The sequence below is a fragment of the Mycteria americana genome, chromosome 17, assembly GCF_035582795.1.
Source record: "Mycteria americana isolate JAX WOST 10 ecotype Jacksonville Zoo and Gardens chromosome 17, USCA_MyAme_1.0, whole genome shotgun sequence".
NCBI classification, from domain to species: domain Eukaryota; kingdom Metazoa; phylum Chordata; class Aves; order Ciconiiformes; family Ciconiidae; genus Mycteria; species Mycteria americana.
The window spans coordinates 5,219,541-5,242,062 of NC_134381.1; the positions used below are offsets into that span (position 1 = coordinate 5,219,541).

General features: G+C 53.4%; 1 protein-coding gene across 1 annotated transcript in view; it reads right to left on the reverse strand.

Moving 5' to 3' along the window:
• The window catches only part of ASTN2 (astrotactin 2), a 366,252-nt gene that overhangs the window by 290,759 nt on the left and 52,971 nt on the right, over positions 1–22,522 (reverse strand). Inside the window, exon 2 of the mRNA XM_075519966.1 lies at positions 17,064–17,251. Coding sequence (XP_075376081.1) covers positions 17,064–17,251 — 188 coding nt within the window. The remainder of the gene's footprint in view (positions 1–17,063; positions 17,252–22,522) is intronic.

Consider the following 22,522-nt stretch of genomic DNA (forward strand, 5'->3'; position numbering starts at 1 on the left):
ACCGAACAAACAACTCCCCCACTCAAAAAAAACCACCCTGCAGTCACAAAACGCCACACCTTCCAAAGCAAAACCGCTTCAGCATTAACCTGAAAAACTTGTTTAAGCAAATGACGATGAAAAATTAGCACGAGCCAACGCTTCACAAAGCACACGGCTACGCTTGTGCAGCCTGGGGCGCGCAGGTGAAGCTTCCATTCGCACCCGCGTCTCACCAGCATCCAAACCCCGGGGATCAAAGGTGCTTTCCAGGGAGGTTCAGTGCAGCGAAAGACACGGACGGGTGCAGAGATAGCAAAGGGTCGGTCATTTGCTTATCCACTTCATGCTCGAGTTTTCAATATTTGCACTGTCAGGATGTTTTCCAGCACAGATAATCATTTAAAGCTGAAACTTCTCAGAACAAAAACATACAATTAGCACTTCCCCCACCAATTAGGAAAGGAAGAAAGAAATCCAAGGCACAATTTAAGTCTGTGTAAAATGGAAAAGAGCAAAGAACTAGCTATATATGAATGCAGTTAAATTAAAAAATAAAGACGTCATGGTTCCTATTTCTATACATTACACCCTTCAGATCCCAGCTCAGTAAAAAAAAAATATATATGTATATATGAAGTTTATATTTCATATATATACACACACAGAGCCATATAATATGCATGAAGTGCTTTTGATCATACGTCAGGTCTACATATTTGCCTGCTGAAGAATCCCGGTGGGACGCCCAGACCCGCGGTGCCGAGGGGCTGGTGGGACCCCGGGAGTGGCCCACGGCACCAGCCCGCAAGCTGTGACGCTGAACAAGCGAGCAGGCGCTCACGTCGGCTGCGCTGTGGAGAAGGTCAGGGAAGCATATGGCACGCACGCCAGGTGCTGGAAGGAGGATGACTTCCTCCTCCTCCTCCTCAGCAATTTTTAGGGCCTCGTGCATCGTGAGCCAGGTCTCCCTGGCTCGAGGGGACAAGAGGAACAAGGGCGTTTTTCTCTGCTATCAAACAAGAAGCGAGACTCGCACGCATCCTCTGATGTGATACAGCTTCAAGGCTACGGGGTTATGCATTCAGGACTCAGCTCAGCCTCGAGCCTCAGCGCCCACAGCCCTTCTCCGGGATGGTCACACTGCTGTCACCCCCCGCAGAGCCTCGCGCCGGGGTCACGCCTTTCAGCTAGCAAGAGACCTCCCGGGACGCACGAGCGGCAACCAGGGAGACAACCCACCTTTCAAATCAAGGTCGCCCCCGGAGAAGGTCAAGCTGTTTCCAAAATCTGGGGGGTTGTTGCACCCAGCCCTCCAGCTTCTCCACATATTCACGCCTCCACGTGACATACACCTTCTCCTGCACGCAGCCCCGTTTCTCTCGCCCATTTACACAGAACCTAAAAAATCCCTTCCTGAGGTGAGCTCTCGTTTTACTTGAGCATCACCATGATCCACGAGACAGGGCTTGCACACAGGAGCACCCTTTCACCTCCCTTCTCTGCAGAACCCCCCCGCGCCTCTACGCCTCTTCCTTTTTTTCCTCCTCACCCCTCCCCATGTGAAACGAGGATGCTCCACGACTTTGCCAAGTGCATTGGGAAGAGCCTGAAGGACATAAGATGACTTAGTACCGGTTACCGCATTAGCTGCTCCCCTGAGCAACATCCCAGTGCTGCTGCCTGCACCTAAAGGACATGGGAGCCCCAAACCAGACATAGAGGACAGGAGGAAAATATCTGCCCATCCCCAGCTTCTCAGCCCCGGGAACCAGCAGAGCTTGGGGACAGCCACAGGTCCAGCCCCTCAGGGTCCCCTCGCAAGAGGGGGAGCAGGGGGCGAGCAGAACCCCCCCTTATAACGCAGGGGCTGGCTCTCCCTGCTCCGGGAGAGGACCAGGTTTTTGAAGACATATGGCTCCTCTCCATACTTCCAGCAATGACTCCACCACGCTTCCAAATTCCAGCTGCCTAAGCGGTTTTTGCAGATATTTCCTCTTTCTTTGCAATCATTTGGCTAATAAGATGAGCAGGTTGGGCTCATTTATTTTGGACACTGTTCTTGGGTCATTAGCAGAAAGGCTAATCATTGCATTGGCAGAAAACATCACTTCTGCTTCAGAGCTGGCTGCATAGCACGGGGAGGGGGAGAGAGAGCAGGAGCTTGACAGAGCCTTTTGAAAAAAATAATACAAAAACCAAGTTACAAGCCTCTAGAAGTGGAATTTTCCTCTGCTATTTCCCAAGGTATCCACCACTAGGATAAAGCGGGCAGACTTCAATGCCCGAGGCTGCTCTGCAGAGCTCACGCTCTCTCCCACAAACGTGCCACCTCCGAGGGCCCGGGGAGGCAGCGATGCTCGCGGAGGCAGCCCAGCCTTGCCTCCTCCCTCGCTGAGCCGCAGCACCGTGCCCCGGCGCTGCTCAGCCCTCCGGAGAAGGATTGCCTTCCTCACCCACAGGCAAGGCCAGGTGGGATGCCGAGAGCCCCAAAGCACAAGGTGCGGGAGCCCTTTCTGGGATGGCTTGGGGTTAGGAGAGCATATCGGATGCGATGCCTGTGGTCTGTTTGCAGCACCTGGGCACCAAAAGCTACCTACGGAGAGCTGTTGGAGACATTTAAAGAACAATTTGTATTCGGTGGCGAAGGCTGGAGTGCCAGTGGGGGTTCTGAACCACCAGGCATTTGCAGAGCTGAAGCCTGAATTTCCAGGAGAGACGGCAAAGCTGAGCCCTTTCCGTTTCTTTCTCAAGCAAGGAGAAAGCAGAAGCAAAAGACAAAGCCCCATGACACGGCCATGACGAAACACAGCGGCGCTGCCGAGCAGAGCGGCTCCCCAGGCTCAGCTGCCGCAAAACCACCTCTCACCAAGGGGCCCGGGAAGAAAGTTACCCGGCAGACATCCTGCTAACGCAGAGCACGGGGACGCAGAGCCGCTGCCATCTCACAGCGCAGCGGCAGCCGCTGCCTTCACCGACTGACCTGGCAAGGGCAGAAACGAGGTGCTGGGAGGGAACAGCTGGACACGGCACAGGTTGTCCCATCCTCTACCAGATACGCAGCCAGCACGCCTCCCGCTCCCCTGCTCCAGCTTCATCTGGCCCCAGATGTCCCGGCCGTGTGCTCTGCCGGCAATGCCATGACCTTGGCCGCTCTTGGCAGCATCCTCGGGGCAAGCGCAGGCTGGGCCTCCCGCCTCCCCGGGGAGGCTTTTGGCAGCCATCCATCAGCTCCGCGCTTCCCCTCCCACTCTCTCCGGCACCGCAGCTGAGAACCCCAACGCGCTTGCCAAGCGAGCGCTGCGAAGCGGTTATACAGGGAGGGAGCTGGGCAGGGGGACGGGGCGGCAAAGGGTGGGAGAAGGGATGCCAGAAATTTGCCCCCCACCTCTCCCCGGGGTGCTCCAGCTTGCCTTAAGCCATGCCGTGCCGCGGATCTTCCTGGTATCCCCATGGGACCGTCACACCGCGCTCTCCAGGCAAAGCCCGCCAGCACTGCTGCAAAGCCAGCCGCTCGCCGGGGAGCCCAGCGACCAAAGGGGAGCTCGGGCTTGCTCCGCAGGGCACTCGAACCAGAGAAAGGGAAGAAGAAGATTTGGGAGCTAATTTAGAGCTTGGATTTCCTAAGCCTTTTCAGACATCGAGGCTATTGGCAGGCAGCATTACAGGCCCTGCCAGTCTCAGCGGCTATACAATGTCCTTCCCTTGGCAAGGGCAGCGGTGGGGAAAAAATAACACACAAAAAACAAGGGACATGTGATGGAGAGCTTGGCTGAAGGCTCCCTCCCCCCGCCAACCTGCATGCCAAGGAGGAAGAGCATGAAAAAAAAGTGACAAGTGGCCATTTAAAAAGGAAAGAAAAAACCCCGCGCTACTTGTTTTGCTAAGGGAGACATGGCCGAGCTGAGGGGACGGAGCTGTGGCAGGAGGTGAGCGGACGCAACCTGGGGCCATCGCTTTGCTCAGCGGCCAGGGCAAAGCCATCCCCCCCCCCCCCCATCCTCCAGCCAGCTCGGGGAAAGCGGGGCTCCCACTGCCTCCTTCCCAGGCAGGAGGGAGCAGCTACATTTTTGCACAGCCCCCCTGCACCCCACGCTGCTGTACGGAGCCCCAAAAGCAGGACCTCCACCTCCCGAGGAGGCATCGCACCCACCCCAGTGCCCTCGCCCCAGCAAGCCTGCAGAGGTAAGCGATGCTGGGTGCACAGCTCTGCCAACAGGCTTGAGCGCGCGGGCGTGAAATAGAGGGATTTTGCCTCAAAACGTCACGACCCAAAAAAGGCGGGGCGGAGGGAAGCCGCCTCTCTCCTCCCTGGCGCACGCAGCAGTCCCCACGGAGGTGACGCTCTGCTGAGGGTGCTGCAGCAGGAAGGAGCTCCCAGCACCCAGAGGGCACAGAGGGCAAAAGCCTCTGCGGCCAGAGCATCGCAGCTGGGAGCAGTAGCTTCCCAGGGAAGGACAGGATGCGTCCAACGTTTAATTGTTATTTTTCAAGGGAGAAGAAAGGAGATCGATCGTAAGAGCAAGGGGAGAACCCCAGCCACCCGGCCCAGGAGCAACCCGAGTGCAGCGAACACACACAGACCCCCTGGCCGGGTGACAGCTCTGCCTTCAGCTGCAGGGCAGCACCCACTATTGAACAGGGTGCTTTTACCTGAGGAGGGACGTATAGCCCCCACCCAGCCGCTGCAGCAGAACAGGCAGCGGGAAAGCACCCCAGCATGGAAAGGGAGCGTGGTGAGAGATGGTATGTCAGCAGAGACACCCAGATGACATGTCAGCAGAGACACCCAGATGACAGGCAAGGCACGGGCAGGCGAAGTGTGATCGCTTTAAAACCATGGTCGTTGAAGAGATACACAGCACATGACTTAATCATTAAAGCCGTTCTTCCCATCATCATGCATCACGTTGGCAAGCTGAGCACCACGGACCTCTACAGGTTCAGCTACCCCGTGCAACGCCCGGAAAGCTCGAGCCAGCCCTGGGAGCAGAGCAGCCTGCTCGTGTGTACGCAGCGCTCCCTCCACGAAGATCTGCTCCGTTAGCAAAGCCAGGATCTTGGTATTACAGCGGCCTGCGGAGCACGAGTGGCCCAAAGCCAACACGCGTCGTCTCCACCCAGGACTACCTCCTGCCACGCAGCACCAGCCACCCGGCCAAGGTGCACGCAGGCAGGGGCACGCACCCTTCAAGGGTCTGCAGCTGCCAAGGTCAATGTTTTACCCTGACCCACCTCAGCTGGGGAAAGGCACTTCCACATCCCCGGGAACAGCTCATCCTCAGACCCCCGCAGGGAAGGCTCTGCCTGGCAGTGGTGCGGGGGGCTGGGGCTGGCAGCTGGGGAGGGGTACGAGGTCCAGGGTGGGGTATACAGGGACTGTGGTAGCCAAATCCAAAGCAGTCAGTATCCTAAGGTAGCTCGGTTGAAAAATCTGCCCGTGTCTGTGTCTCTGCCTAAGCCCAGCCTCAGCCGTCCCCGCAGAGCGGACGCAGGCTGTTGAAACGCTCATGCAAACCCTCACCTCCCTGCCATGGCGGGCAGGGGAAACACAAGCCAGCAAACAGACCAGCTAATTCCTGCCTCCCACGGAGCACAGGGTTGAAGGGGGAGAAGAATCACATCACTTCGCTCCTCTGGTTTGGCAAGGTCATTTCCCCGATTCCCAGGACTAAGCAGCAGCTACTAGAACAACCTGGCCGACTCCTCCTCCTCCTCCCCTTGGCGCCCAGACAAGGGGAGGATGAGCCGGGCTGCACAGCAGAGGTGGTTCAAGTACACAGAGAGGGAGAGGAGAACTGAAAACGGCTCCACACTACAGTTAGCGTTGAAGTATTCATCCCAGCACAAGCCACGAGCGTCCCAGGTGGATCTGGGAAAGGGTGGCCCCAAAGCAGTAGGGAGGATGCCTTGAGACAAGGTCAAGGTAGCCCTCAAAGAGGGAGCTAAGATCTGTCAGCCCAAGCAGCATCCCCAAGCCCAACCAGCATCACCAGGTAACTGATTCTCAAGATGTCTGGTGTGAAACAGGACCAGTGACAAGCCGGCTGCGTCACCCCGGGCTCCGGGAGCTGCAGGCAGCGACAGCACCAGCCCTTCCTCGCAGCGCATGTAAGGCGGGTAGAAAAGCTTTCGCTGGCAGCTTACACTCTTCCCTGACCAGGCAGGGCACAGGCACATCCACATCCCCTCCAGTAACCTCAGCCTAAGGGCACAAAGCTTACCTGATAACTGGATCCTCAGCCACGCAGCCAAGAGGCATCTCACAGCTTGTTAGCTGGATGCTGCAGGGCGAGAGAAATCCTTGGCAGTAACTCAAGCGATAGGTCAACGTACCTGGAGTTGTTGTCTCATTTCTATTTGTTTCTATGAGCCTTGCAGCAATCATTGCTTTTGTTTGCAGTTTGTAAATGAGCCTTTTCCTTACCTAATCCCACATCCCGGATGGCTGGCAGCACACCGCTCCGTCCCCACGGCGCTCTCCGAAACCAGCGCCCCGTTACTCATCCCCCATCATCTCCCAGCCGCGTGAGGCTGCACGCAGCTGAAGGACCATTTTCCAAGTGGGTTGCAGACGTGCCTGAACCCGCAGGGTCCTGAGGAGCGTGGGGGACGGTGTCTGAACAGCTACGCATACCAAGCCCCCGCCGCAAGGAAGGGTGGTGGGAGAAGCGGCTGCCCTGCCCTCGCCATCCTCGAGGTCCCGGCCATCCTAAGGATGCAGTGTGGGACCAGGTCCCCGATACCCCACTCCGCTGCCACCCCTCGGAGCCCTCGCCTGCCTCGCCGAGCCACGTCCTGGCACGCGAGCGGGTCGGCGAGTTCAAATCATTCATTTCTGTGGCAGAGGCAGTCTGACATGCCCGGTGCTGGCGTGAATAACGATTGATCTCCAGGAGAGGCCGAGCAAAACCTGCAGCTTAATCGTAGCTACAGACTCCCTTTGGGGCATTAACCAGTGCCCTCCATCCAGTCGTTTCCCCGTTGCGATTTCACGCTGCTGACGGCTGCCGTGCCGCGGCAGCTCACAGCACCCAGACAGGGCTGCCCATCCCTTTACTTCTGCCTTATCAAACCCACCCCTCACCGCAGACCTCTGCAGAACGATGCTCCCAAAACGCTCCAATGTTTGCAAAATAAGCGGTAAATTCAACTCCAGGGCTGCTGTCTGCTCCCCCTGCAATCGCTGCCGTCACCACCTTGGTTTCACCCCCGAGTCTCATGAGTTTGGTGCGATGAGGAGAACCATGCCCAGGACAGCAGGAGAGCTCAGGCTTGCCTAAGGGGCGGCTGGCAACGAGTTCATAACCAGATACGCCTCTGCAAAGGGAAACAGAGATACCTGACATTGCTAAAGCATCAGCCGGCTTTGCTGCCATCCTCCTGCAGGCAGGTTTCTTGCCTCCCCATCCAAAAAAAAAAAAAAAAAGAGTGGGCTCCTCTGCCCTGAGGAGCTAGAAAGAAGGAAGCTAGAAGGGAAAACAACCAGTTTCCCTGTTGGATAAAGAGCAACACAACAAATAAAGTGCCAAACCCCCGAGAGCCGAGCGTTTCCCAGCAGAGTGGGGCTGATGCTCCCACTCACGCCCTCCCCAGCCGCTGCGATAACGGATCCAGCCTGGCCCAGCCCCGGGAGCTCCCACCCGGGGCAAAGCCCCGCCAGTCCGAGCAGCTCCCTTCAAAAATAATTGTTTTCCTGCAGTTTTAAATAATTGGATTTTAAAAATAAGCACAATTACTTTTTTTTTTTTTTTTCCCCTTTCCCTTTGCTGCACCTCGTGAATGCAAGGCTGCTGCTCGGAGCTGGCGGAGACCTTTTGGAGGCTGGAACGGAGCTCGCTCCCTCTTGTCCGGGGGGGATGGAGGTGGGAGGGAGGAGGCGGAGTGGGAGCAGTGACAGGTAAAAATAACCACACTTGGCCTGATGTTGCTCCCAATTAAGCCAGTGGGAATTTTGCCCAACTTTCTACAGCAGCAAGATCCAGACACGCACATTAAAAAAAAAAATAAATCCTTTCCTATATTAGCAGCCCTATGACGATCAGAGAAAGTCACGTACACGTGAGCTTCTTCCCCCTGCTTCACACCGGCAGGTATTCGAGCACGCCCTTCACCAGGGCCGGGCGCTGCAGAGGCTGGAGAACTCGGCAGGCAATCACCAGACCCACGTCGCCATCCCCCACGGCACCGCGTCGCCTCTGCTTTAGGCGCAGTTACTCTACGAAGAGCTTGGCAAGATTTTCAAGGAATGGTTTATCTGCTCAGACAGTTTCACATCAGCTGAAACTAAAGCGTAAGTGGTTTTGGGGAGGGTATGGAAAGCGTGGAAGAGGAGAAACATTTCATTCTGACACTTTCCTGAACAAAAAGCGCTCTGCCTTTTCACAGTATAACGTTGCCTTGCGAAACTAAGTCCAATTTATTTTTAAGTGGAAAAAAAAAATAAGCCCAAACTGAAAGCAAACATCCTATTTCTGGGGACAAATACGATATTGCATTTCATCCTGTCATTAACACTTATTCCCGTCTTTGGGATTTGCCAACCAAATGAAAATTCAGTCTCTTGTAGTGCTGTAATGCAAAATCTTTCACAACCAGCTTTAAGCTATTCTGCATCAGGTTCATCACAGTTCACCTTTACACGAGCCAGTGCCTGATACCGACAGCATGATAACTGATGCAAACATTTCTAACTTGCATCCAAACAAGAATAACTACCGAGAAAAGGGAGATCTGCAGGTAACACAAGATTTGAAGGAAAAAGAAAGATATTTCACTCCTTATCTGAAGGCCAGCCCAGTCTTCAAGCCCACAGGCTCTCCCTCACAGCTGAAACAGAAAAAGCAAACCCCAGGGCGAGGAGCGTCACCCAGCTCCCCGGTCCCCGGGGTCAGAACCCGCGTTGTACCGACGGAAAGCCAGAGACAACGCGCGAGCCCCTGCCGCTCCGGGGGGGACGCAAGGAGCGTGTCGGGTGTCCCCCAGCACGGAGCGCAGCCTCGCCGGCAAGGCGGCGGAGGGGACAGCACCCCGCACCCCGCCAGCATCCCCGTCACCTGGCCGAGGAGCACCCCGAGGCAGGCGGTGCGAGGTCTGCAGCCCTGGAAAACACTCTCCATCATAAGCAATTACCTTGGAGCCAGGGGCCAGCCACCCCCAGCCACCACCACACCTCCCAGAGAACCCAGCATCCACCAGAGTCTTCCTGGATTAAAGTTTTGTGACGATTTTAATGCCATATGTAGTTTTGAGCCTGGCAGTTTAAAGCAATTAGATCTAGGCTGGTAGCTGCAAAGCATTTCTGCGTTTACATCAATGTTTCAGAGGTACCGATCAAACGCTCCCGGCGCTTTACGCGCAGGATTAGCACAGGGCTCCCGCGTGGAATCGCTCTCTCCGGCAGCCCTGCAGCTCGGAGACTCGCGGCACCCAGATACCCGACCCGCACGGGGCAGGGACGCTCCTTCCTCCCCGACTGCTCTGCAAGCCAGGAGCCAAGGCAGAGCCACCCCACCAAAGCCTGGCTTTTCCATCTGCTTCACCCAGTCTGAGAGAAAAAGCACCGAGAAAAGGTCAAGCTACCAGCTATGCCCCGCGGCGCTGTAGATGCAGAAGTATTTCTCCCAGACAGATGGTGGGAAGGGGAAGAGCGAGGAGGAGGAAGGAAAGGAACAAGTTCAAGACAAGAATCCGAAATCGGCAAACTCCCCGCGCAGCCCAGCACGCCGTGCAATAAAAACACATGGCTTGCTGTCGCCAGCAGCGTGCAGGGACCCGCCACGGGGGCGAAGGCAGACGGGCACGACGCCGTGCTGCGTGTCCCAGCTTGAGCCATGAGCTGACGCAGCTCCAGTGCTCCTCACCCCCTTTCCAAATCCTTCCTCCTGCGGTTTGTCTCCGTCTCCTCCACTTCAGCATCCCCCTTCCAGCTCTAGCACCCCCTGACCACACCGGCCACCTTTCCAACGTGAGCTCTTACTTTTTCCCCTCCATCCTCTTTTCTCAGCACGTCGAGGTTGGGAATTTTCTAAGGCTGCAGATCCCTCCCACGCGTTCAATGCCATCTGCAAAAAGCAAACCCCTCCCAAACGCTTCCTATGGCTGCTTCTCCCCCAGTACCAACTTTGATTGCTCCGGGGATGACACAAGAAAGTTCGTTTGCTGCTCAGTTCGGATGAACCAAGAGTTTTTATTCAGCCTTACTTTATCAGCGATGCAAATCAAGCACTCCAGTTACATATTTTAACACAGTGGGGGGGGGGAATCTGCTAGATAGAAAGCTATAAAGTGTCTAATGTATTCACAGTAGTTAAGGTAGAAAACAGAGAGATTAGTGCAAAATTATTAACATAACAGGTGTCATTGTCACAAAAGTGACACTTTAAAGACAAATCCCCCCAAAATGAATTCCCTAAATACAAGAGCACATCACTAACTACATGTAGTCCCTGGTTTATACCGTCTCTGCAAAGGAGGAGGAGAGCGGAGAAGAGGGGGAGGGTGAATGAAAGAGGCTGCTTCTCCCAGCCTACAAAAAGTTGGTTAATGGCACATTATGGAAATTAAACTTGAAGCTGAAGAATGTCCCCACCCTGGGAAAGAGCAGATGCCACCGACAGCATCGGGCAAGAGGACCAGGAGGCTTGCTTCTAGCTTCGTCCACCAGCAACCCCCCCCACACACACACCGGTTCAAGCACACACATGACTGCACTGCTGTCTCCGAGGTGCTCCGACAGCACAGGGCAGGTAAAGGTTGTTAGGGTGAAGTTCATGTTCCAGCTGTGCCGAGCTCCAGTCCCCAAATCAACAGAGTCTGCGAGCCCCACCGCCTCGGGCCACTAGACCCAGCCAAGGTCCCGCCGGCCCCTTTGGCCACCCCAAAGCAGCTCAGGGCCACCTTCAGCAGACCAGGAGGGACTGCTGATGGGACACTGCTCCGGGCGAGATGCTAATGGCTTGGTCTGTCATCAGCACGGAGCCTGCGGCTCTCATCCATCCCCGGGGATCTGAGGATGCTCGACCCATCTGCACGTTGGGGTGGGTGCCTGCTTTTCCTCTCCCCGCACGTGAGGAGTGGGGATGCGATTCTCACACAGGGACACGCTGAACCCAAGTCCTGGGGTTTTCGGGCTTTTCTTTTTGGTTTTGTTTTTTAATAAAAACAGCTCATTGGAGATCAATTTAGCTTCTTAATACCTTTCAGATAAGGAAATCTGCTGCAGCAGCAATTCTTTCCCTACCTTAATTAATTCCTAAACATATCACAAGCTGGAAGTGCATGTTTTATGAATCTGGTTGACCTCCTGGTGCAGAAATGATGACACAGATGTTGTGCCTTTTTCACTACCTCATTACTCATGTTACACCATTTTTTTTTCCTCAATTGAGCTGGCTGACAGGAGCTCCAATGTTGCCGTCAGCAAGACACACTGCAAGGAGCCAGAGTAAGGCTTAAGCAACGTCTTGCATCCACCGGAGCACCCGGCTCCGCTGGAGCGGCCAGCCAGCCCGCAGGACACGCTGCCGTGCAAGCTGCGAGCACAAAGTCGGGAGGGAAGTAAATCCATCGGGAGGTTTTGCACCAAGGAGGACAAAATACTGTTGGGTAGGAAAACGAGGCACCACTCAGATGATGGCCAAGCAGAAGGGAACACTGAAGCTGAAGGAGCCCGCGCGTGGATGTATCTGAAGCCTGCGGGACCTGGAGCCATCCCTCAGAGAGCTGTTTGCTGGGGAGGATGGGAATCACCCCAGCTCTGCAAAGGGTTTCAGCCTCCTCTCCCCTCCCGCGCAGGCCAGGATGAGCCCAGTTGCACTGGTATGAGATTATATCCACCCGTGGGAAGGAGAATAACCCCTGCCGGCACATGCAAACAGAAAGGCCATTGGGCTTGCGCAGCTGGTTGGAGAAGACCTCACCATCCTGCCCAACACGCTGGATGGATGCTGTGTTCAGGGCAGCTGAGGCACCAAGGGGCTCGTCCCAACGGGGTACGGCTGCCATCGCACCCCAACGATTGCGCAGGACAAGCACGAGATGCCACCCACACACGACGCTTCGTGCGGCCAAGCTGAAAGCTGAGAGCCTAATGAGACGCAGGCTCCCCGAGGAAACACGGGCAGCAGAGCATGGAGGGAGGGAGAGTTGTGATATGGGTCACAGATAACACCAAAAAAGAAAAAAAAAAAAAATAGAAAAAGGCAAATGAATGCATTTGTCATGGCCCTCGCTGGGCGACAGCAGCTTCCGAAAGGAGACAGCAGCAGCTCCTAAAACCTCACTTGCTCTCGGATATTCCTGCAGCGCTTCAGAAACTGGAGCGCTGCCCCAGCCCGAGGCAGCGGTGGAAGCCACGCTCGCCGGGCCCCACCTGGCAGTGCCCGGGGTGCGCAGGCCCCCTCCCCGGCTCCGCTTCAGAGCGGGATGCTACATCAGAGCGAGGTGGGTACAAAGTGTGCTTTTAAACGTCCCCGGGGCTGACAGAGCACAGCACCAAGGGCTGATCATTAGGGAAACATCAGGATGCATAAGAACAAGAAGAATAAAGGAAACGCGTATAAATAAGAGCTGAAAAAAATCTGCTGGGAGACCTAGAAACCAGCAGCTAACGTGTCTACTGCCAGTAACAGCCAGCAGAAAGTAGGCATTAAAAAAAAAAAATAATAATATAAAAAAAAAGCAGCCTGATGAGGTCTGGTCACCTTTTATTCCAGACACCGAAATGCTCCCTTATAGGACAACTGTACGAGATGAAACAAGGCTTTTGCTTGTTACCGGTCTCCAAAAAGCCCACTTTATTTCTGCTGGAGACAGAGCAGGAGCAACGTTTGCACACCACGCAGGCACGGTCCCAGCTCTGACCTCCCACAGCCAGGGCTTTACCGGCATCGCTCAGGCAGGCGTAAGGGAGGCAAACCCATCCCTTCGCCAGCAGGACGGGACGCGGCTTTGCGTCCTCTTCCCAACCCCGCATCCTGAGCGCTCGCAGGGCCGGGAGGAGCCGCTGGCTGCGACGGCCCTACCGAAGGTCTGCGCGGTGGGGGAAGGCAGAGAGAAGACAAGCCTGTCCTACCCGCACCCACCCCCCCACCTCCCCAGAGCCTGGCAAACAAGCCCCCATCTACGGCGAACGGTGCTGGACACGGCCCCGGGTCTGAACTTACCACGACGCAGAGCAATAACTAAACAGGGACACAAGATGGTGGGGAACAACAAAAAAAAATAAATCTCTCTTATGTTTTGTTAAATTCAGCAATTTACAAAGCTGGAATAATTAGTGGTTTAAAATGTTTTGACACAAGCAGCTCCAATAATCATGATAAATCATATCAGGCATATGCCCAGATCCTTGAAGTGACAGATGACAAACAGAGCAGTGACAAGACGCTCCATCACGCGGGGAATCATTGAGTTAATGGAAGAATTATTGCTTCTGAAATCCACTCCAGTCCTATTGTGGGGAACATTCCAATTTATCAAAGCCAAATGAACATTAATTGCTGCAGCCTGGTAAGTTTTCGAGCTGCTGTGACCTTCATTGAATTTTAATCCAAAACAGATAAGATTTACTTCCACACAAGAGGAAACAACACAATTAAACCCAAATGACAGCTAAGATTATGGGGAAAACACACAACAGGCATAATGACAAAAATATTGATTCCTTTCTACTTGACACTGCGCAAGAAAAAAAAAAGGTAAGTAACTAAAATCTAGGATTTGCATATTTGTTTTTTCCCCTTCTTTTCATTTGGGAGACAAATTTCAGATGCTCAAGCCAAGAGGAAAGGGGTGGCAGACAGTAATGGAGACTGAATTCCCTTTAACTGCAGTAATTAATGTTATGTCTCATTGGGGAGAGATTAAGAGAAAACAGTGAGGAACGGGAAAAAAATTTAAAATCAAGTATTATTTTGCTGTCAAAGATGCCCTTGAGCTCAGGAAGGGAGGTGTGAAGAGGGTCACAGTCAGCCAGTGCCCACGGCTTTTGCAGGGGCAGATGGTGGCCCCAGGGACATGGGGTCACGGACACCGGTGGCCCCTTTCCTGCTGCACTGGAAGGAAACCCACCCCAAACCAGAAAGCCACACACCGACAGCCAAAATCACTGGAAGAAGGAGTAAGGCCAGGATTTACACCCCCGGAGCCCCCACGCAGCACAGAGGGGGTCTTGGCTTTAGAGGCAGAGCAGGAGCAAACAGCCAAGTCATAAACATTTACAGAAATCCGAAATAACGGCCCCGTCAGAGGGAGCTCAGCTTGGAGATGTCTCGCTGCCCAATAAAGCTTTGCCAGAGTACTCCCTAAGTGGGGGATTAGCAAGATCCCCCAGGCAAACCTTCCCCGGCTTTCTATAATTCAGCCGGAGGACGAGGAGACAGGTAAACGCAAGTGTTACAGCCACTTAAAGGAGATGGAAGGAAGCACTTGCCCGAGTCTCCTCCTGTCCCCCGCAGCGAGATGCTGGGCTGATGATGAATGGGGCACGCAGACCCTAAATGCCAAGGCAGCGCTGGGGTGGGCTGAAACTCCTCTTGCGTAGCAGGAACGGTGTTTTAGTCTATAGAGAGCATACAGGAGACATCGGGCTTTATGGTAGGAAGCAGAAGGAAAAGTACTGGAGAAGCTGGAAAGGAGGGCACGGGGTGCATCTCGGGGCAGGAGAAGGGATACGGACACGGCGGGCGCAGGGGAGGGCAGGAGCGGGGACCACACAGCTCCCCGCGCCGGGATCCGGCGGCTGCCAAGCACGGCACGGCCGGGGAAGCCCGCTGCCGGCGAGGCAGGAGGGCTCGAGCGACGGGGGCTCTCTGCGATGTGATTTAGCTGGGGTCAGGGAGGAAAGTAAAGGCGTGGGAAAGCAGCCTGAAGAGAGCCCGGGGACTCAGATGAAATATTTCACCCAAGAAACAATGACTCTCGCCCCATTTTACTTTAGCTACAGAACTCCATGTGGTCTTGAGGGGGAAAAACCCAACACCACACACATTTATCTTCTGCTAGTAACTCAAAACTTGGCTCAGGTTCACTCAAAAAGTTAATGAATCTTCTAAAAAAACTGGGCGAAGTTTCAAGTCCGTGCTGCAATCCTGACCCAGGGAAGAAACACCCAGGGCTTCTGCCTCCCCAGGGACACACGTGCAGCCCAGACCCCGTCCCGGACCCACATCCCTGCCTGGGACCTTGGCTCCCATTGCAAGGAGCATCAGGATTTATAAAGAAAGTGGAATTACGGCTCAGTCTGTGCAGGAGGAACTCTCTCCCCTGTCTTCCCCTTGCTTTTGCAGAAGGGCAGGAGAGGCTCAGGGGATGAGTTAACTCTCACAACAAAGCCACAGATGCTCCCATGCTATCGCCTTCAGCGAGATGCGGCAAAGCATATCTTCACGGGCTAACCCAGGATTAGAGTGCAAAAACATTTCTGCTGCGATATGCACAGCAATGCTTTCAGCTCCAGCCCACCGGCATCACTGCTTCTGCACTCCGAGGTACAGCAAATGAAGTCTCTGGGCAGGAATTTCTCAAGCTCATTTCTCTCTCCAAAGCATCAATTCATTACTATTATCCCGTTGTTTTTCAGAGAGATCAGCTTCAGCAAGGTCTGAGGACCAGGACTGAATCTCTCCCTGCTAAGGAAAATCTGCATTTCAAGCAGTCGCAGTAATCGCCGGGCTCCAGAGCCAGCGTCCCCCCACAGCCACAGGCCTCTTCTCCACGGCTCAGCTTCGCCCGCAACGGCCAAGCAATCCCACGCTCAAAGCAGGGATCGAGCTTTTCACACCCCAGACGTGGGGTTTTGCTGCCTTCATTTCTTGCTCTGTCTCTCACTTATTTTTTCAGGCTCATTTTCCAAGTGGACCAGTTTTACCTTTTTTCCCTCCAAAACTCCATCACACTGACATTTTTAGCAGGACATAAGAAACGTTCCCTATGCAACCCAGTAAGCTGCAGTCCCCAATTCCCCTCCCTTCTCCATCCTGCTATCATACTGCCTCTTATCTTGCCAAACAGACTTAATGCAAAGCCTCTCTCCGTGCTCACACGCACTCAGTGCCCAATCTAAAGCCCCACTGACAAGGGCTGAGACACTAAAAAAACCAGATGTAAGTTGTAAAAGCCAAATAGCCGCTTGCTCAAATGGGGAAAAAAAGGCTTTGTGCAGCCGTCGCCTCTGCTCCTCCTTCCAAAACGAAGAACAAGGCGTGGAGACGACGCATGGGTTTGGAGATATGAACAGCTGCACCTTTCACAGAGGGTTGCTGCAAGGGGATCCCCAGTCCTATGAGACACTTTTCTTTGGGCAAAGAGATGACATTCATATACACAGGATCTACAAGCCTAACCTCTTTTTTTCTTTTATTGACGGGATAGTTTATCCCAATGGGAGTTAAGGGACAATACATTTAGTCCCATTTTACAGATGGAGCTCTAAAGCACAGAGAAATGATGGACCAGATCCAAATACGTAGGCAACCACCTCATAAGACACCGAAATAAGCATTTTAAAAGGCAACAGAGCACGTACACAATCTGTTAATAAAAGGTCACATAAACACCCGAGATGGGGATATTCGAAGCATCCGGATCATCTTTTTACTTTTAGGTCAGGTTCCTCCTTTCCAAGAGAAGGATCGTGCTACAGCCCATATTCACTTGATAGGTAAAATTCAGTTTCAGAAAGCTTCAGAAAGAAACGACCAAGCCCCAAAATCTTACCTTTGCACAAGCCCAAATGCAAGACCAAGGAGAAATACTCCGCTGACACACCTCGCCAGCTGCCAGCAGACGCAGGAGGAACCACAAGCTTCCTGCTCACCCTCGCAACAGCTTCTTCCCTACGGTCTGTTGTTTTATTTTATTTCTTTTTCTTAAAAGACCAACCACTCTTTTTTTTCCTGGCCCATTCAAACACATCTGTCCCTCTCTGGAGGCCCAACTGAGAAGGGGACACGGACATTTGCAAACCAGACTCGCCGCCCTGCTCCTTATCACCACCCTCCCACCACGATCCGGCTGCCAGCCGCCGTCCCCTCCCAGAGGGTCCTCTGTCCCCTCTGATGCCATTGGCAGCTTTGACTCACCATGACCGAGATATGAAGAATGTGCATCTGCTCCTCCACTATCTCCGAAGGCTCCTGGAGGCTGGGGGGGGTGGCCCGGGAGAGCTGCTCGGCGCTGCTCATGGAGACGTGGAAGTACAGGGTGCCGTTCTCCAGCCACTGCTGCTTCCAGTGCACCAGCGAAATGTCAGCCACGGTCCCCGACATCTCTGCAGGGACAAAACACGCAACTGAGGATCAGTTTTCTCCACAGCGCTAAAAGGCGGTATTCTTAGCAGTCCTGGAAATCGGGACTTTTGAGCCTTACCCCTAGTACTGCTTCTGATCTACAGGATGAACTCCAGCACTGTTTTTTGGCCCGTGCCTGCTATTCCCCCCATACAGGAACAGCAACAGTTGTCTTCCTTAATAAAAAGCAAGGGGCTACGCAGTGCCTTGGGATTTCCGCACTAGAAAGGCAACAACAGTAAATAACACGTTGCGCAAGGTGCCTTTAACCTCCTATAGCTCTCCCAGCAAAAAGGCTGGAAGATGCTCCTAGAGACCTGCAGCCAAGCCCAAGGGAGGTTTGCTGCTCGGCACGGGGCGGGAGGGAGGACACTTGGTGCCAAGCAAGCCGAAACGCAGACATCAGTACATGCTCTGCTGGCGTTTACAACTGAAACCTTCTTCCAGGTTGCAAGGTAGCACTACAGCTGTATGTAACAGGGACATCCCAGCACAGACTAATGAGCACCAGCAAGAAGAGATAACCGCCAGGCTTGACAAATATCTATTGGGGTTGCATGTCTGTCAGTCTTCTTCTGCAGCCTTCTGTTGGTTTTACATCCCACCCGATCCCGATTTACAGCGCAAGAACCCTGGGAGCTGGGATTACAGCATCCCGGGACGCACATCCACTACGGCAGCTTCCCCTGACTTAGGGCACCACACCTGACTCATTAGGGGCACGGACGATCCAGGCACCGCGTAACCAAAAGCCAGCCCCAGCCCTGCAGTCTCCAGCACAACCAGAGCCAGCAGCTCCAAGCCTCAGCTGCAGCTCCTGCCTTGGCCAGGCAGCAGCAGACACAGGCAGGAGCGCTGACAGCTCCACAGCTGCCCATCAAGTTTTAAACGGATCTCTGCAAAGAACTGATTTGGCAGTTTGGCAGCCGAATCAAAACCGAAAAAAAATACTAGCGCAAAATGAGCCAAAATATTTCTCCTTCCACCACCTCTTTTTTTGTGTTTGTTTTTCCATTTGCAATATAAGCAATGGGAAGCAAGTCAGGTCCTCTTAGTCATGGGGCCCACGGCTTCGGCAATCACCTGTTTTGTGGGAGACCCAAATTCAATTCCCTCCTGTTTGGGAAGAGTGACCGGCTATACTGGACCGCGACCTGCAGCCTGCATGGCGCGTCTGCTCCAGAAAGGCCAACAGCACGAGTTCATGTTCTCCTGGCACCGTGGTAGGAAGAGAGACAAGGTCCTCCTCCACACCTTGGCCACAGAGGACAGGGCTTGTTCCCCTGTGGGTAAAGTGGCCAGGGAATGGCGGTGGCATTTTGCATTTCACTTTCCTGAACCCAGCTGGGCAAAAGCACGTCCAGTTCCAGCTCCCAGTGGAGAGGAAGGAAGGAACAAGCCTGGCTGAGGCTGTCCTGAGGAGTTACCCACACCTTTCAGGACGAGATGCCTCAAGACGCTTGGGTGCTGGCTCGTGAGCAGCTACACAGGCTACAAGACCAGGCACTTCCATTTTTACAGACCCATGGCCCAACCCAGTAAAAAAACCTCTCGATCCTTCAGGACCAATTTTTCTTACCCCCGAAATCAATACATTTTCCAGCAGCAAGCTCCCGGCTTTCCACTGTGGATAAAACCAGAGCCCCAACCACCCCCTGCTCACAGAGAAGTCCCCATCACGCCCCCGCTCCTGCCGGGTCCCCCCTCGCTGCACAGCCCAGCTGAGGGAAGGGACAAGGTTACCCCGTTACTGCCAACTCCCTGATTCAGCACCTCACTAATTGCACTGCTGACATACCTGAGCCGCCGCACTGTCCCCTGAATCTCATCGGAGGGCTGTGCTCGTTATCTCTGCCTCCCAAGCACATTATCCCCAATCTCTATGCACATCTGAGCACTCAAAGGAGAAAAACTAAACAGCTCCTGACCATGCATGGGATCCATCAAGAGCCCACGCTCGCACTTCGGAGGGGACACGTGAACTCCCTGTCATATCTCTGTCATTGCAATGAGATCGCTCCTAATAATCCCTTCCCTTCTTTAATATAAATAGCTGTTTGCTGGAGCAAATCAGTAGCAAGAGGTGTTGCTTGCAATCTGTACCCTGTAAATCAAGCCAGCCCCGCGGCTCGCGCTGCAGGACAGCAGCCCGCACAGCACCTGGGGGTCTAACGAAGGGAGTCTTGTGTCTCTCACCGCCAAAGAGGCTAAAGCAGAACGTTTCTGATAGTGTAAAAGTAAGAACAAAACGAGAGGAGTATCAGGGCTGCTTAAGTGCAGCCCTTTTCCTAGCAATGCATCAAAGGTCTGTACTGAAAAGCATCTCCTTGTCTAATTAAAACTGCAACAAATGCTACTTTTAGGACTGAAAGCAGTGACTCAGCTTTGGGACAGATATCACAACCTCTTCTACAGAGGCAAACAGGCCACGGGACAGCACAGAAGGATCAAGAGACAGGACTCTGGTTATGCAAAGCCATCTTAATTCTGTTCAAGGGACAGTCGCCCGTAGGAGAGGATGATTTACAGTACTACACCCTCATCCCTGCGGCAGACCTTTCCAAAATCGCTCAGGAAAGGAGGTTTTATCGCCCAGACCACCACACAGACCTGATGTGGGTACCACCAGGACCCCACCGCTACAGTTTCCAAAGGCTACATCACATTAAGGAAGCAGGGAAAAAAACGCCAGGGTCAATCTTTCTCCAAATTTTTTCCCTTGCACACACGTTTTTGCATGGGATGTTTAAAAGGATCACAGAGAACATTTCTGGGGAGTTCTGAGATATAGGCAATTTTTTGGATTTTAGCCTAGACTGAAGATAAGCCTGTTTCATTTTCAAAAGGTCTCTTCCAAAAGTAGAAACTTCAATTTAACATTCATTTCACAATTTTAAGCAAACCCAACAGCGAGGCAATTTCTGACAAAAGTTGACTTGCCGAGCGTGGGTACCATTTACCATACGTTTATAAATACCTGGATGCTCTTCACCCCTGCAGCCCAGGTTGCAGGAAACCTGGCCGTTACTACTCCCAGCATTGCCAGGGCATCACGAGCCTTCAATCAGATCCGCTGCTCACAAAGAAAGAAAAGTCTTTTCAAGCCCTGTTAGCTGCTGAAGCCTTCAATATCCAAGCGCAGGGAAGTTTCTCGGCCTCATATACTTGACATGAATATTATACTGCCTGTGTTTCACTAGACACGCATTGTCACTCCACTATCTACACGGTAGTTACAGCAGCGATAGCCCGTCCATCAGAAAGGATGCAATAGTCTGCAGCAAGATTGCCTGTTATCAGAGCTTTCAAATGCTTTTGGAACAAATTAAGGGCATTCCTGGACCAAGACACAATGAGATACAGTTAAGGTTTTAAATGGGCAGCGATGGAAAAGCAGTCTATAGCTATTTAAAATCTCGGCATCTAGCAGACAGAGAGTTCTCAGCCCGGATTCAAACACAGCTTCATGGGTAAAACACCGAGTAAACCAGCCAAACAGACCACGAAACATCTGCCATGCCATCTTCCTACCTGCTCACCGCACCCAGCAGAGAACAGCAGAGAAGGGACAACGAGGGTCCTCCTTGCCTGGAGCAGCCAGCCAGACCCCTTCTCCCCGTCCAAAGCCACCAGGCGATCACGTTTCTCCGTCCCGCAGCAGAGCAGGAGACCCGAGGAGCCCATTCCCCCTGCAACGCGCGCAGAGACGGCTCCTCTGCAGCCTCTCCTGGCTGCCTGCCCCCAGCTCTTCACACCTGCCCTTCGTCTCCCATCACGCAGCTCAGCTGAGCCCAAGGGCAGCACTGCCTCTGCCCAGCCTTCCACATCACCTGGCCATGGTCTGAATTTAAGAAAAGGGCACACAGAGCACTTTCTTCTTTTTTGCCCTTCCTCAGGCTCTGGGTCCCATAAAACTGCAGTTTCCACATTTTTCTTGGGAGTCAAACAAGCGATCCAAACAAAACCTTTCCTGGGGCTCGGACTCCGACCTGGGCTCGTGCCCATCAGAAGGTCACCCACCCAGGACAAGGCAGGGGACAGCAGTGACCCCAGCAAGATCCCTTCCAACTGATTCTCTAATTCCATTTTTCCCTTCGCTGTTGCTACAATTCTTACGTATAAACATTTCACTGAAGTCTTCAACTCGTATTACAATCAAACTTAAAAGCAAAAGGGCCTAAATGCATTTGGTTGGGAACCAAGACGATTCCCATAAAAGCAGATTATGCTGACATGATGAATATAAAATGAAACAGCAGATATTAAAGTTGGAGGATTGTTACTCCATGCCTTCGGGCTCCCGGCTGCCCTACCCACCTCCTCCCTCCTCTTCACCCCCTCCCACTCTGTTTTACTGAAGGCAGAGAGCAGGCAGAGATAGCCTTTTCACCTCTGCCTGCTCCGAGGCAGGCTGCCAGGCTTGAAATATTCCATAGCTCCCCCCAGCCCCCCCGACCTTATGCAATGCTTCAACATTCATCAGTTATTCGGGAGGTTGCAGCCCTGCCTTATCTGTCACGGCGTTTTACAAAGCCTGCTTTGTATTTAATTGGCTTGTTCTTGCTAATCTACCATGATTATTGTATTTTTATTTAATTCTTGAAGGTCATTATTAAAATAAGTCATTTTGCTTACGGCAGTTCATCCCTGCACGGTTCCCCACCCCTGGATAACCAAGCCTCGTGCTTCCCCTCCTCTCTGCTCCCCAGCGCTGCTCAGACCGTGGGACCTGCCAGACACCTTCACCATAAGGACCAAATCCTTGGTGTGACGGGTGGGAAGCCTGTGAGTCATTTCCATGTACCGATCCAGGCTCCTCCTGCCTTTTTCCTCACCACCTGCTTCATCCCAGCAGGACCTGCACCCTGCAGCCAGACTTCATCAGCTCACCTGCACAACTCATCCTCTTAATCTGTTGGCAGGGGGAAAGCTGGAGATCTGTTTATCGATTATATTTCCTTTGACGGCAGGCTCAGAAACGCGATCCCATCTCGCACAAAAAGCCAGCACTGACAACTGCGTTGTCCTCTTCTTGCCCGTGCGTCACCCCTAATTTTGCAACCCCGTTGCTCTGCTATTAGGCCAGGGGCTCTTCCGAGTTAATGTTCTCCAGAGGCGCCAACCTCCGGTGAAGCGTTAGTTTATAGGTTCTTCGGTGCTAGCTACCACTTATGCTAATAAACCAAATTTATGCAGAAAGTCATAAACAGAGAGCTCTCCCCAGTGCCCTTGCCAGTACAGGATTGCTCCCT